Source organism: Miniopterus schreibersii (genome assembly GCF_964146895.1).
Source record: "Miniopterus schreibersii genome assembly, chromosome: 12".
NCBI lineage: Eukaryota > Metazoa > Chordata > Mammalia > Chiroptera > Miniopteridae > Miniopterus > Miniopterus schreibersii.
Window position 1 is genome coordinate 66,222,678 of NC_138112.1, and position 14,678 is coordinate 66,237,355.

The window sequence follows — 14,678 nt, forward strand, 5'->3', positions numbered from 1 at the left end:
CTATGCAGCCAGTCTCTGCTGTACATTTCCACAGCACTTGGCACAACTCTATCCTACACCAGCCACAGCAGCATGACTGATGTGCGGTCTCTCGAGACGGATCACACACAACTTGAAGACACACAGTTTATAGTTAATTCATATACATATCTTCAGCTCCTAAGTTGCTTTGTACATAGCAGGAGCCTGATAAAAGTTTGCTTAATAAATAAATGAAAAAAATTAAACAATGTAATCTTAAAAGTCAATGCCCTGTTCTAGAAAAACTAGAAGGTAAATGAAATTTCTACACCCATGGTTTCGACTGCTGCCTCTAGGCTAATGACTATGAAATCAGTAATTCCAGCTCTGTGCTCATGGAGTTTCAGACCAGAATATCCAGTTGCCTAGTCAGTGGCTCACAGTAATCTCAAAATCTGTGGGTCCCGAGCTGAACTCACCATGTTCCCTCTCTGACTCAGCTTCTCCCTCAGTGTTCCCCATGGCACCACAGCTCCAGGGCCCTTCCACATGCCCAAGCCAGAAAACCCAGAAGCATAGTTGATTCTGAGTTTTCAGTCCCCCCCACATCTGACTATCTAGTCCTATCGATTCTTCCTTAATGTTTCTGGAATCTGCACACTTCTCTCCACCCTCCATACTCAGAGGTAGTACAGAGCACATGCACTGGAGTTGGGTTGTTGGGGCTCTAATTACAGCTCCATCTCACTGCCTAGCTATGAAACTCTGGGCAAGTAGTTTAACCTCTTTGTGCTTCATCTTCCTCATCTGTAAACAGTAACTACCTCAAGAGTTGTTGCTTTACGTGTAAAGCGTTTAGAAGCATACGGCTCACAGTAAGCATTCAATAGGTGTTAGCGATGATACTAAGCCTGCGCCAAAATCAACCTTGTTCTCTTTTAATGCACTACCAACGACCAAGCCCATTTAGTGTGATCTGCACCCCATCCCCTCCTCACACTCAATTCCTTTCCAGCTTCTCTCTAGCTACTACCCTGCTCCTCTAACAGTCAACTACCAGCAGTTACAGGTTTGGGGAGAGAGGGAGGGATCCCCACATGCCACACCTCTACCTGGATTGACTCTTCTCCCCCACTTTCTTTTAATGATGTTGATCACAGCTAAAGCTTAGTAAGAGACAATTATATGTTTGGCATTTGCTGAACACTTTATACCAATTATGTGATAAAAGCCTTTCAACAACCTTGTAAGCAGTTTACTAGTATCATCATCACTTACAGAAAAGGAGCTGAGGTCACGGAAGAAGCAGGTTATACAGTTAACCAAGGCAGCTGGACTTTAGGGCCCCCAGCTCTATATTGTCTTTTTTCATAGGAGGGCTCTCTGGTCTTTCAGAATTTAGCTGAATTCAAACTTCTTCCAGTCTGAGTGGAAGGCCTCCAATGTGCTATGCCACAGCAGCCTGTGCTCATTTCTGTCAGGCACTTAGGACAGGCCAAACTGATCTGGTAGCTTCTCTGTCCCCTCATAGAGTAATCTCCCTGAGGGCAGGGACCATACCACATCTGTTTTATATCCCCTAGCATAGTGCCTAGAAGACAGAAGCTGCGAGGTAGATGTTCACTGAATTAGCAAATGGATATGCTAATAGCATCAGATTTACTCCCCTGGTTAGATTCACGCTGGTAGTAAGAAAAGCTATATCCTATGAAACTGAGTAAAACGTCTTCTTCCTTTGATATATATGCCCCTTTGGAGACGTGATGCGCTAGGACTGTAATCTCTGACATGCATATTTCACTACAGGCCTTGCCCCTATCACCTAACAGGCACAAAGGAAACAAGACAGGTATAAAAAACGCCTTTTAAGCAATAACTAGTGATGAAAGGGTACAGGCCGGGAGGACAGGCTACGACACAGCTTTCCTCTGACGCCCACGCAGTCATCCCCTTTGACATAAACTCTGGACCCTCACAACTCAGGGAAGAATTGCCTGAGGAACAAAGATGAGCATAGTTTCAATAGTAAAGTCCAAACGAAACTTTCAGTTTTATGAGAAATTTTTCAATGAAGAGGTGTCTTATTTAGCAGATTCTCCACATCAAGGGTAGCAAAAAGCTGCCATGGAGCGGGGTGCTCATCTGACAGGGTAAGAGGCAACATCTGCGACCAGGAGACCCGTGTCTCCAGCTTTTCTGTGACTTATTCGCTGTTGACTAATTGACCTGGATGGCTTCTGCTCCTTTCCTGGATTATCAGGATCACGGGAGGACCAGAAAAGCAGGCAGTCTCTAAGAAGTGCACTGTCTGGAGAAAGAGTGCGTGGGAAATGCAGCGTCAGTACTGATAAGCAGTCCTGGAGGCAGCGGACCTTCTTGCGGTGGGCAAAATAACTGTCCCTTCTACCTTTTGTGAGTCAGAGCTCTGAAGAAAGTGCTCTGTACTTAGAAAATGATATGAAGTAACAAAGGGGTTTTAAATGAGAAATATTAGCCATCTCCTTGGTCACAGGGCACACCTTTGATCTGTACGAGCCACGAGAATCACACTAGTTCTAAGCAAATGTCTATTATCACTCCCCCAACAAGGGAAAATCAGGCCCTAGTGAAGTAATTTCATCCCATTTAATAAGATAAGGAAAAAAAACACCTGCATAAGCCCTTTCTCACAGAGGCCCCTTCTCACTTGCATTATGAAATGTCTTCTAAAGTTCTCATGTGGGAGCTGCTAAAACAACCTGCCAGGTGAGAATCAGCCACCCGCAGAGGAAAAACAGCATTGTTTAAACCATGTATTAATTTCATACTGTGCGCCCAGCACCTGAAATGCATCATTAATGCCCCTGGGGATTTGGCTTTACCTAGAGTCTTGCAGTCAAGCAGCAGAAGTACCACAAACCAACAACAGCCACCAAGGCAGAAGTCATAAGGAGGCAGAGCACTGGCCCCTTCTTTTTAAACAAAAGTGCCCAAAGCTGAGTGTTTTGTCTTATCACCCCAAACTACCCCTGAAACCAAGGAGTAAATATGGGAATAACTAGTATTATAAAGTCCTCACTAGTACTTGATCCAACTCTATTTACCACACTGTAGGCCAGAATACACTAGCAATGAAGGGACCAGACTCAAACCTAAAGCTCAAAGAACTTGACAGTGGGAAGGAACCATGAGATCTTTTTGTTGCAACAGATAAAGTGAGCTCACAATAAATAAAACCGCAACCCAGAGAGGTTAAAAGATACAATTAACATCACCCTCGGATGTCCTGCTGGTGCCAGAGCAGGGCTGAAATCTGGACTCCTAACTAACTCCCTGGCTGGAGCCGTGTTCTCCTGATGATTTGAGCAGAGCAGGAAAATCATTCCATCTGTGCATCCTGTTCTACTCCATGCAACAAACAATGTAACTTCAGTGCCCCCAGCAGCAAAGCAGGACCTACTGTTCTGTGCTTTATCAATTAGTTTCCCTGGGAAGAATCACATTTTGAAAGAGGGAGAAAATCAAAAGCAAAAAAGACACCATTTGCACTTACGTTGATCATGGCATTGGATGTGATCCTGAAGAGTGTGGCCCGTTCATTGACCTGCTTGATCTTTTCGTTGCTCTCGGCGGGCAGCCGCAGGGACTCTAGCTCACTGAGGGAGCGCTGCAGTGCCGTGCCGTGCTTGGCTATCAGGTCGTTGCATGTGCTCAGGTCTTCCACTTTGCTGGTCAGGGTCCGGAGGGTGTTCTGCAGCTCTGTCTTGTCAGTTTGCGAGACAGACTCTTCATCTCCTGACTCATCTGCAGAAGCAAAAGGTAAGTTACATGATTCAGTCCCAGGAGTGAGAGCCTGAACCCTGCCAACTCTGCCCACAACCAAACTGACACTCCTCCCACTGTGCATTCTGACCAACTGACAGTTTGCCATTACCAGACAACTTCTCCACAGTGTGGTCCACAGCCCATCTGCATCACAAACACCTGGAGTTCTTCTTACAGGTGCAGTCTCGCCCCACCCCCAGAGATTTTGATTTGGCAGGTGTGAGGTAAGGCCCAGCAACCTGCATTTCAAGCAAGCTGCCCAGGTAATTCTGATGCACACTCAAGTTTCAGAACCTAGAGGACAGGATGGAGAAGCTAAATGGCTCTTGGGGTTAGGTATGAATTATTAAGCCTTTAAACTCTAGCATGAGAATTCCAATCTAGTCCCAGATGATTATTACTGCAAATCCACTATCATTTGGTGAGCCCTGCATGAAATGGGCTGAGAATCACAGTCTACCTCTTTGTAAACAAAGTCCACATCACCAAAAGACTGATTAATTTACTTGTCTTTTCTGAAGATGAGAAGAAGATAAAAACTTGGTATTTTCCGACACTACAGCCACACTGCACTGAAAGCAATGCAAGATCTTCTGTTACATGACTCTCTAATGGTAAGTCACGCAGACAGCTACGTTGTACCTCTCGCTACCAGTTCTGTACCTAACACTTTTGTAATTGCAAAGTTGCAAAGTGGTTTTCCAGCAGTGTCACTTCCTTGGGGGGGGGGGGGGCTAATATCAGCACTAAAATCAAAACAAGAGAAATAAGGAAAGACTTGACCCATCTGCTAGGCAGAAAGGCAGGGCCAAAGTGAAAACATAACCTGTTACCAAAAAGTTTACAAAGCAGTGAATTTTCCTTCACTGCTCAAAAGATAATAAGAACGGTACTAGAAATGACAGAAGGCAAGAAAACAGCAGATGAACAAAGGTCAGCCGGTGACCATCTTGGTCAGTCCAAATGAACAAGCTCAGTACGCTTAAACTACCAACACTTAGGGGGGAAATCCTACCATCTTCCTTGACAAAAAATCCAAACATAATTAGATTGCTCTTTTTCAGTAGAAACTAAGATAGCAAAATGAAGATGTTTCATAGAAAAAATCACATAAAATGCTTTTGACAGTCTACAGAGACTGTTTCAACTCCACTAACAAATAGTTAAGTAAGGAGGTGTCAGGAGAAAAGAAAAAACTAAGGGTATATCCAAATTGTGAGTTGTAATAATTCTAAGACTGATCTAGCAATAACATAATTATTTCTCAAAATCTGAAGGTAGTCAATTGGCAATAAAAGCCAAAGGACAACTGTTTATGCCCATAGGGCATAAACCTCAACCTCAGCACTACTGACATTTGGCCAGATAACTCCTTGTTTTGGGTGGCTGTCCTCTGCATCACAGGAGGTGCAGTGGCCTCCCTGGCCCCTGCTCATGACAGACCAGCAGCACCACCACCCCTCAGCTGGGACGAGAAAAGATGGCTCCAGACATTGCTGAATGTCCCCTGTGAGGCAGAACTGGCCTTGGCTGAAAACCGCCACTCCAGGATAAATACTGCATGGTGAGGAGAAGCCCGAGACATCTAGGCCATAGTTGATAATTAAATGACAATCGGGATAAAATAAGATGTGTGTGTAAGCCGGGTGAATGGAAAGTTTCCCAGACACAGTGTTCTTTGCTCCCTACCCGATTCTGCCAGCATCTTCACAGCCTTGGCCTTGGCCAGTTCCAGGGCCGTCACCCAGCGCTGCCGCTCCACTTCCGAGCTGGCCTTCAGGTGGTAGGTCTGGGCACCCCCATTGGAGATGATGAAGTTGCAAGAGTCCTCCACAGTGATGTTGGCTGTGGCCAGGTTGATGGTACCACGGCAGGTATGTCTCATTTCTGCCTTTGACCTGCAATAACGAGGCAGACATATGCTAAGTAGAAAGCTAATGGGTGGCCTGTCCTTGATCAAATTCCATTTCTCTTCATAACTCTAACCCCTTTGAAAATACAGTGGTCTTAGGAATGAGTAAATTCTAATATTTCCCTCAAATGGGTCCCTAAAATTAAAGAAATAGTCAGTAGGGATTTCCTTTCAAAGCCTAAGTATTGTTTCTGAGTCAGATTGTTTTGCTCTGCTGGTCCTCTCACCCTTAGCTATTTAAAAAGATGCTTCGCTGAAGTATAAAACAAACTATAAATTCAGCAATTTTAAGTGTGCGATTCAGTGGGTCCTGACAAATGTGTATCACTGTGCAACCACCTCCAAATCAAAATACAGAATATTTCCATCACCCCCAAAAGTTCCCTTGTGCCCTCTCGCAGTGAGGAATTACTTATTTAGAAAGCTATAATTATAAAATAGTGCTTTATAAACTCGTGCAACAAAATTTCGTAAAACAGTCTTATTCCTTGAGAGAAAGAACAGCTCTGTTTACATATACTGAACGATCCCTGCCCCCAACCGGAACTCAGCCCAAACACAACCTGTCTCACTCTGCTCAGGACTGTACTGCAGAAGTGTAGAGCACACGTAGATGTTTGAAGTATTAACTATTGACTACAGCTCAAGTGATATGAAACAGGAAGAACTAGTTTTCTGTGGGAGAAGAGACAAAATAATCATAAAAGAATCACCAGGTGGTCTAATCTTTCTGGACTGAGTTCTTTCCTAAGGTCCACTGACCTCTATTGGTGGCAACTCCTAAGCCATCCTATTAATAGCCAGGAGAGATTCAGCAAATCTGTTCTCACAGGGCTGGGTGTAAAATTTTCCCCCATCTCTCCTGATTGACAGTTCTATTCATAGACTAGCTTTTGAACTTTACAGCAATGCTTGGTGACAACAAGCTACAAGAGACTTACGTGAGCTACCAAGCTGCTGGCACAATTGGGTGCACAGTGCAAACTGTGCTCATTTCCCCACCACCTGCCGGCTATGCCCAGGGACCTGCGTGTTGAGAACTCGGTTTTCCCTGACCAAGAGGTCAAAGTCCTTTGTCAACTGCCACAGTGCAAAGCAGAGCCACTTCCCTGTCACTGGAACCAAGTGGCCAAACATACCTGGCACATCCAGAAACTCTGCATGCCAGAAAGGACATACGCCTGTCTCCAGAAAGTGACTCGGTATGTTTGAGAAAGTTGGTTTACTGTGCTTAGCAAGACAGACTTGCTATTGTTCAGTCTGTCACATGAAACTGGTTTGCATCCTCAAATGCACAAATGAGCAGGCTGGGACGGCTGGGGGGTCTCAACGGACTGGGCCACTTTCTATGCCCTGCACCTGTCACACTGTAACGTGAATCCCTGTTTTTTCTATTCTTCCCTCCCCTCCCCCTACCCAGAGCTTCGGTTACATTATGAACAATGCAGACGGAATTACACACCCACAGCGGACGGCGCTCACCCCTGCTTTCTGCTCCAGAGGTGCTACTTGGACCTTCTACCACATTCCTCATAATGTGTTGGTGCTTTTCACAAATCACCTCCCAGGGATCTCTTCTGCCTGTTCATCTTCATGAACTAAAGAAGGTTCTCAAATCATAACATCTGTAGCAGTTTTAAAAATACAAAGGGACCCTGGGAGTAAGGCAGGCTTGACCTCAGGGCTCTTGGGTTTGGGCAAATACACCAATGGTTATAAATGATTAGTATAGAAGCCGGGAAAAAAATGATTTTCAGGGTGCAAGGTAAGTTCTTCATGCACTATAGTATTAGGTGGTATTTCTGGCTAGAAATTTCCTCCCTGAAAAGGCCAGCTGAAACAGTAACTCCATCTCCAGAGGCTGGCCAGGAAAACTAATACCATGGGCCTGTCATGATGGGTCTGGGAGAGCTGGGATTCTGCATGTGGTTTTAAGTAACTGCCATCTGTGTAACTGGGTATATAAGGAAGAACAGGGTACATAAAAAGAGAGAAGGGGTGTGGCCAAGCCTGTTAGCACAGCTCATCAGGGGATGGGTCTAGGAGGTACATCTCAGTAAAAAAGAAAACAGTATTTTTAAAAAGCATGTATAGAAAATAACAGGTTCTGGAGGCATGAAAAGCAAGAATGACAACTTAGCTAAGCAATTCTAGGCACATGGGGACCGGAAGAACACTTTTAGGAAGAATAAACTACCGACATAGTTGGTCGGAAGTACTTCAGTGTGATTTTGAGGGTAGGGCATAGACTTGGTAACTCTGGGTCCTGTTGCTTGGTTGGTTTGTGGGTGGGACTATCTTAGACAGCAAGGGCAGGCCCATGGCATATTTCCCAGCATGTGGTTTGGTATGTTTTGGAAGGAGTTTTATCTGTGGTCAGACAGGTACCACTAGCTCTTGTAAGAGAGAAGTCACAAGTGGCTACAAGTACTCGAAGAGAAAACAACATATAAGTTAATGTCCAATCAAGATCAATATTGATCAAGACTGGTACTGACCAAAGAATTAACTGGCCTGGAAAGTGGATATAAGAACTTGGATGAGGGAAAATGATTGTACATTAAGACCCTTGGTTGATATACAACTATTGAAAATAGGGAATCAGTGTTAATAGTGACTTACAAGCCAAGTAAGGATACGAATCGACTGAACATTAGAATGATGGTCAGTTTAGTTACTTATTTTTTAATATGTTTTTATTGATTTTAGAGAGAAAGGAAGAGAGAGAGAGAGGGAGAGAGAGACATCGATTGGTTGCCATCCGCACAGGTGCACCCAAACCGGGGATCGAACCCACAACCTGGGTATGTGCCCTGACCAGGAATCGAACCAGTGACCCCTTGGTTCACGGGACAATGCTCAATCAACTGAGCCACACTGGCCAGGGCTGATGGTCAGTTCAAAAGATAAACATAAACTTGAGTAGGGGAAAAGCTTAGGAGCAGACTAAATTTTTGATATTTGATCAAACCTTAAAGTCCTGGATAAGTAATTAGAAGAGGTTAAAATTAAAATTAATTCTGAATATAATAATGCAAATGATATACACAACTGATCACAATTAATGTCACTTAAGCAGTGAGGATGCACTAAGGCATTTTCTACTGTTCCTAACTCCAACTAAACCTCCAGCTCCCACCTTCAATTCCCCCTCAAAATACTCTAAGAGCCAATACAATAGAGTTAATGGAAGAGATTCGTTCACCCTAACTCTCCTGGTGGCAGAGTGACCACAGCAGAGGAAAAGAAACAGAGTGAGCTGCTCTTAACAACAGCATTTTGTGTCCTAAATAGGATGATCTTCATAAAAAGATTTCAATTAGAAATGTCATCATACTAAGCAAAGTCTCCCTTAAAGGAGACTTTTATACATTTTGTATAAAAGAAACATAGAAACCATGAGCTCTAAACTTAGTTGCTATTGATAATTATCTCTGTATCTGATTCATGTAACAGGAACCTGGGTTTTAGGTTATGTTGGTGTGAAGGGAACTAGTTTCAAATCCTGACTCCTCAAGACTTTGGGAAGGTTGCCCAAGCTAAGTCTTGGTTTCCTCATCAGGAAGATGGGCATATCTCCTAATTCCCAGGGTTGTTGGGAGTCAACAAATACCATACACAAAACACCTATCCAAACTGTCTGGCCCTCAGAAAGTGTTTAAGTCCTGTCCCCAAATCCAGTATCTTAACCCCTCTTATCTATAGGAGCATGAGTAGCCAAAAACATGTTATGGCAAGATTGTAAGTCACCATAAGTATATATTAAACATTCCAAACACACACTGTTGAACAGAAGTACTCATAGCAAAGACACTGAGTCTTCTTTTAATAAACTGAAACCACACTAACCAGACAGCCCAGAAATACTACTGGATAGAAGACCTAATCATTCCCATGGGAGGCGGTGGGGCAAGCAAAAATAAAAGCAGCACTGGAGTGCACCTCTCCATTCTGAGCTGTCCAGGAGAAAGCATACCCAAGTCCTGGAGAGAGAAGGAAGAGGGGGGCTAGATGGAGGCCACCCTGTGCACGGTGTCCTTGTGCCTGGACGTGGAGAGAGCAAAGGCGGGTTCATCAAGGGCTGCTAATAACCTTGAAATCTGGAGACCTGGCACAGACAGCTAAACCTTGGGAGGTTTACTCTGAGTTCTTTGAAAGCAGTGCCTGGGCTTTGCACTCCCATATGTGCCCCTGGGCACCTACAACAGCGCCTTCCTTGCAGAATCAATCTTTACACCCATGTGCTGGTGGAAACGTAATGGAAGAAGGGATGCTCTTCACACATGCAAAGGCCAGGGGCCGAGGGGGAAGGTGTGGCAGCGCGGATGGGGAGCCCAGGCAGGGGGGTAAGTCCCGGGGCGTGCACTCTCCGTGACGGTGGGCTCGTGTCGCGGGCTGTCAACGCGCGCAGGTGACGAAAGGGGCCTGGGGCGACCTTGGCTGCCGTGCGGGGACTGAGGGCTGCGGTGGGGGGACAGCGCCCCGGAAGCAGTTACCTGTAGTAGCTCAGGAGCCCGTTGCTCAGCACGAACCACCGCCGCTGGTAGCCTTTGATATAATTAGTCCATTTGAAGAGCCAGCCTTCTCGAGCCGAGCCCGAGCCCCCAGCGCCCGAGCCGCCCGAGCCCCCCGCCGGCGGCGCGGGAGCCGGGCCCGCCGCCGCCACTCCCCCGGCCCCCGGGCCCGCGCCGCTCGCAGCCGCCGCGGCCACGGTGCCCGGCGCGGCCCCGGAGCCTGGCGTCGCGTCTCCGCGGCCGCCCCCGCCTCCCACCACCGGGGGGCCGGTGCCGCCGCCGCCCGGAGCTGCAATGGCTGCCGGGCCCGGCCCCACCACTCCTCTCAGCTCCGCTGCCGCCATGAGCTGCCACCGCCCCGAGACACAGAACCGGAACCGCCTACGAGAGCCGCCGTCGCCGTCGGAGCGCCGCACACGGCTAGCGCATCAGCCGCCGCCGCGCAGCGTCACCGCCCCGCCCGGTCCGCCGTGGGGAGGCGGGACCGGCCGGGAAGGAGCGAGTCGATTGGTGCCGCCGAGTGTCACTTGCGGAAGACCCCTAGGACACTGGTGTTTTTCTGGGGCCTGTCATTCTACACAATCCAATGAGAGCCCCTGGTGGGACTCGTCCGCCAGCCACGTCGTTGATTGGTTCTTATCGAGGCCAATCAAACTTCTGTAAAGCTCATTGGTGCTTTTCTGAAGTCTCCAGCGCTTCGAGAGGACTCTAAAACCAGAGTGCCCGGCCACTTTGATCGCCCATTGGCCAGTGATTCCGCCACTCATTTCAGTTCATGCTCCCGTCACCGCCACGTCACCCCCTCGCATCATTCTTCTTAGCGTCCCTCTTCCGCCCTTATGGATTGGTGATTGGTATCAGCGGCCCAATCTCTTCTGCCATTGACTGTAGCGGTGGAGGAAAAAGGGGAGGAGTCTCGTCACATCCTTTTATTTTTTATTGCTTGGTGTGAGTGCCACTCACCTGCTGACCAATGAAAGAAATCTACTGGGAGACGGGCAGGCCGGAACAGCCAATCAAATCTGGAATGTGCGCTTGGGGGCGTGCCCGCCTGCTTCTAGCTTTGGGGGGATGTTGGTGGGAGGTAAAAGCATATCAATTTCCCTAAAGCATTTTTGATATAAGTGCCGTGATGGAGTCGCTCTTGCTGAGTTAATCTCTCCGTAGTTTCTCAGCAGTCACGCCCTGCGTGAGTCTCCTCCTTCCAGAGCCCTCTTCCAGCAGCCGGCTTGGGTCTGGAGGCCCAGATCCGGGAGGAGCCCAGAAATAGCTTCATCAGTTCCCTCCCGGGTCCACGATCGTCCTAAGTCCCTTCCCTAGTTTTCTTATCACCGCACCGCACTCCTCATTTCCTGCTCTAATTCTGCCCCACGCGTTGCCCACCTTGCCGTGGGGAGGGCCTGGCGTTATCCACGCTTCCCACCGGTGTCTCTTCCAGACCTAAGCGCACGTGTGTATGCCTAACTTCGCACCACATTTTTTTTTTTTTTTTTTGATAAATTGAGTTTGTTCACACATTTGTGAAAGTAACATTCAGTAACTCATTTAACATTTAGATGTAAACGACTGTTAAAATGGAGCTTTGGGGAACCTGTTACATTTTGCTAGTTTAGATAGGCAATAGAAATAGCTGCTAGGCACTGGAGAACAAATTGCTTTTTCTTGGTAGGGTGCTTCCCGGTTTCAAGAAAGTAAAGGAAAACATCCTTTTTAGAAAATGTTTTTAAAAGGAGAAATTTATTGAATTCAGAAGAGAGAATACATTTTGAAAATCTGCAGTTAGATGTAGGCTATTTGGGATTAGTTTGTGTGTGTGTGTGTTTAACTGAACTAAAGTGAACCCATTTATGCTATAGTCCTCCTGCCTTTGCTACTTACTGGCTCTAGGACTTAGGGAGTTATTTATTTAAGAGCTCCAAGACTCAGTTTTCACTTCTGATAAATAGAAATAAAACACTACAGGGATGCTGTGGGGCATTTGAACACGTTTGATAAATTGTAAACAGCTACACAAATGTGAGATGTGTTGCCAAATACACCTCTCAGAGTACTTGCCAATCAGAATGAAGACATACTTTTGCAATGGAGAAATCTGGCTGTCCCACCTTAAGCCAGTTATTCAACTTAGCATCGTTAACCCTGGGACAATCAAGTTTTTATGAGGTTCCTGGTGTGCTGCAGTTGTAAAGTATTCAGCATCACTTAATGGTTTTTTTTGTGTTTTTTTTTGCTAAAAATGTTCAACCTGAATCCAATCAAACCCTTAGGCCTATCCCCTTCATAGGGGCTGGAGGAACCAGTTAGACATCCTCAAAGAAACAGCAGGAAACAATCAGATAAATCAAGAATGAGAGGCATTCTCTAAGACAACTGGTTTTATAGAAGATAAAATCACAAAGATTAACGAAAACTGATTTCATAAAAAAAGGTTAGGGGGTGACTGTTCTGTTCCAAAAAACTTAAAAGACAACAAAATCTTGATTGGATTCTGGTTCTGGGATATAAAATAACCAGCTTTTTAGACATTTTTGGGATAATTGGGGAAGTTTGAAAATCGGCTGGTATTAGATGTTAGGCAGTTATTACATTTGTTCAATGTAATATCGGTATGATGGCTCTGAAGGAAAGCATCTTTAAAATTTGAAGAAATGTTTAGGAGCGACCATTGTTAACAGTGTGACATATAGTCTACTATCTTATGGATTTTAAAAATTAAGTAATTTTAATGATGAAATATTTGGACACCTGTACTTACTAGTTTGCTAGGGCTGCCGTAACAAAATACCACAAACGGGGTGGCTTAAACAATGGAAATTTATTTTTCTACAATTCAGGGGGCTAGAAGTCTGAGATCAGGTATTGGCAGGGTTGGCTTCTGGTCTCTCTCATTGACTCAGGTGGCTGTTTTCTCTCTGGGTCTTTGCATGGTCTCCTCTCTGTGCCCATGTCCTCTCATCTTATGGGGATACCAGTCCTATCAGATTAGAGCCCACCCACACAAATGATCGTATTTTAACTTAATACCTCTTTAAAGGCCCTGTTTCCAAATACAGTCACATTCTGAGGTTCTGGGGGCTAGTTTCGAGGGACACAATGCAAGCCCTAACATCCACAGAATGCATATATGAAAATTATGAAGCACAATAGTAAAACTAATACTCATTAATGCACCACTCAACATAGTAATGACATTTCCTACATCTTTATGCCAATCCCATTCCATAAACACTCTCAAAGCTAACAACTGTCTTAAATCTATTTTTTAAAAATTTTATTCTCAGTCACTTTACCTTTCAAAGGCTCAGTCTCCTCATCCTGTAGACCAGGAATAGTGTTGTGAGGCCCTCTCCTAAGTGCCCCCTTCTCTTGTCTATTTCCATCTTCATACAGCAGTGATTTTTAAAAGCGTAAATAAGATCATATGTTGTTTTGTACTTTTTCCTTAAAAACTCTGCAAAAGCTTCCCATGCAATGAGAACAGATCCCTTCAAGATCCTGTGTGGTCATCCTATCCTGGCCTAGTCCCTTCACTCCAGCAATACTGACCTGCCATGGCCCCTTCAACTCCTCACTCACTCTCATCTCAGGGTCTAGACCATCTTCATTTTGCTTGGGCTCTTCTGAGACCTTTGCAAGGCTGTCCTCTCATTAGTCATGCGCCTGCTTAAATGTCACATGCTCGAGGCCCTTCCTGACCAGTCTGAAGTGCACATCCCTCCATCGCTCAATTCCATTATCCTTTTGTTCTCTTAGCACTTATCACTGTAACTATGCCTCTCAGAATGTAGGTTGCACCACAGCAGGACCTTCCTTTGTCTTTGGCACCACTGTACCTGGAGTAATACTGGACACAAGTGCTTGCCTTATATTGCCAAATTGTCCCTGACCTGGGGTGGTTGTGATAAAACAGTCACAGTGTATTTTGAAATGAGCCTTGCACACACAGGCTAACTTATTACATTAAGGTCTGTCCCCTGAATAATCCTTTTAAGCTGTTTCTTCACAGCGTAACTATTTCATGAACAGGCATTTGTTTGATGCCTGGCAGGTGTCTCTGTGCTGGGTCTTGGGGTACAGCTGTGGACAAGACAGTTCCTGCATTTGTGGAGCTCACATATTAATGCAGTGAATTAATGAACGAACCAATCACTTATGACTGAATATACCTAATGTAAAAATGCATTTCAAAATACTGGACCATACAGATGCCTCACAAGGGCCTTCCTCCAGCTCTGATCCTTATACATTGCTATTGGCCTTGATAATTGCAACCTGAATTGCCTTTTTTTTAATATTACTAGGAGGCAATTGCTTAATTTGTCTACTGAAAATGAAGGCATTAAAGTCCAATCAGGAGAGTTTGGAGATACGTCCTTAAATGCTTGTAGCTTTTCTGCTGATCCTATATGAAGCACAGGTCCAGGGCCACAAGTCTTTTTGTATCCAGGACACTAGATGTAGAGCTTAACATTTACAGTTTAGATCCC

At 45.5% G+C, this 14,678-nt stretch overlaps 1 protein-coding gene across 2 annotated transcripts in view; it reads right to left on the reverse strand.

Moving 5' to 3' along the window:
- Positions 1 to 10,631, reverse strand: part of OSBP (oxysterol binding protein) — a 31,185-nt gene extending 20,554 nt beyond the window's left edge. Inside the window, exons 1-4 of one of the 2 annotated variants that reach the window (XM_081154775.1) lie at positions 10,577 to 10,631; positions 10,174 to 10,225; positions 5,455 to 5,663; positions 3,494 to 3,744 (exon numbers count right to left, since the gene is read on the reverse strand). In XM_081154775.1, the coding sequence (XP_081010901.1) occupies positions 3,494 to 3,744; positions 5,455 to 5,650 (447 nt within the window). In that variant the 5' untranslated portion in view covers positions 5,651 to 5,663; positions 10,174 to 10,225; positions 10,577 to 10,631. Of the gene's footprint in view, positions 1 to 3,493; positions 3,745 to 5,454; positions 5,664 to 10,173 lie in introns of both variants that reach the window. The other variant, XM_081154774.1, reaches the window with a different exon arrangement.
- Between the last annotated feature and the right edge of the window lie 4,047 nt (positions 10,632 to 14,678).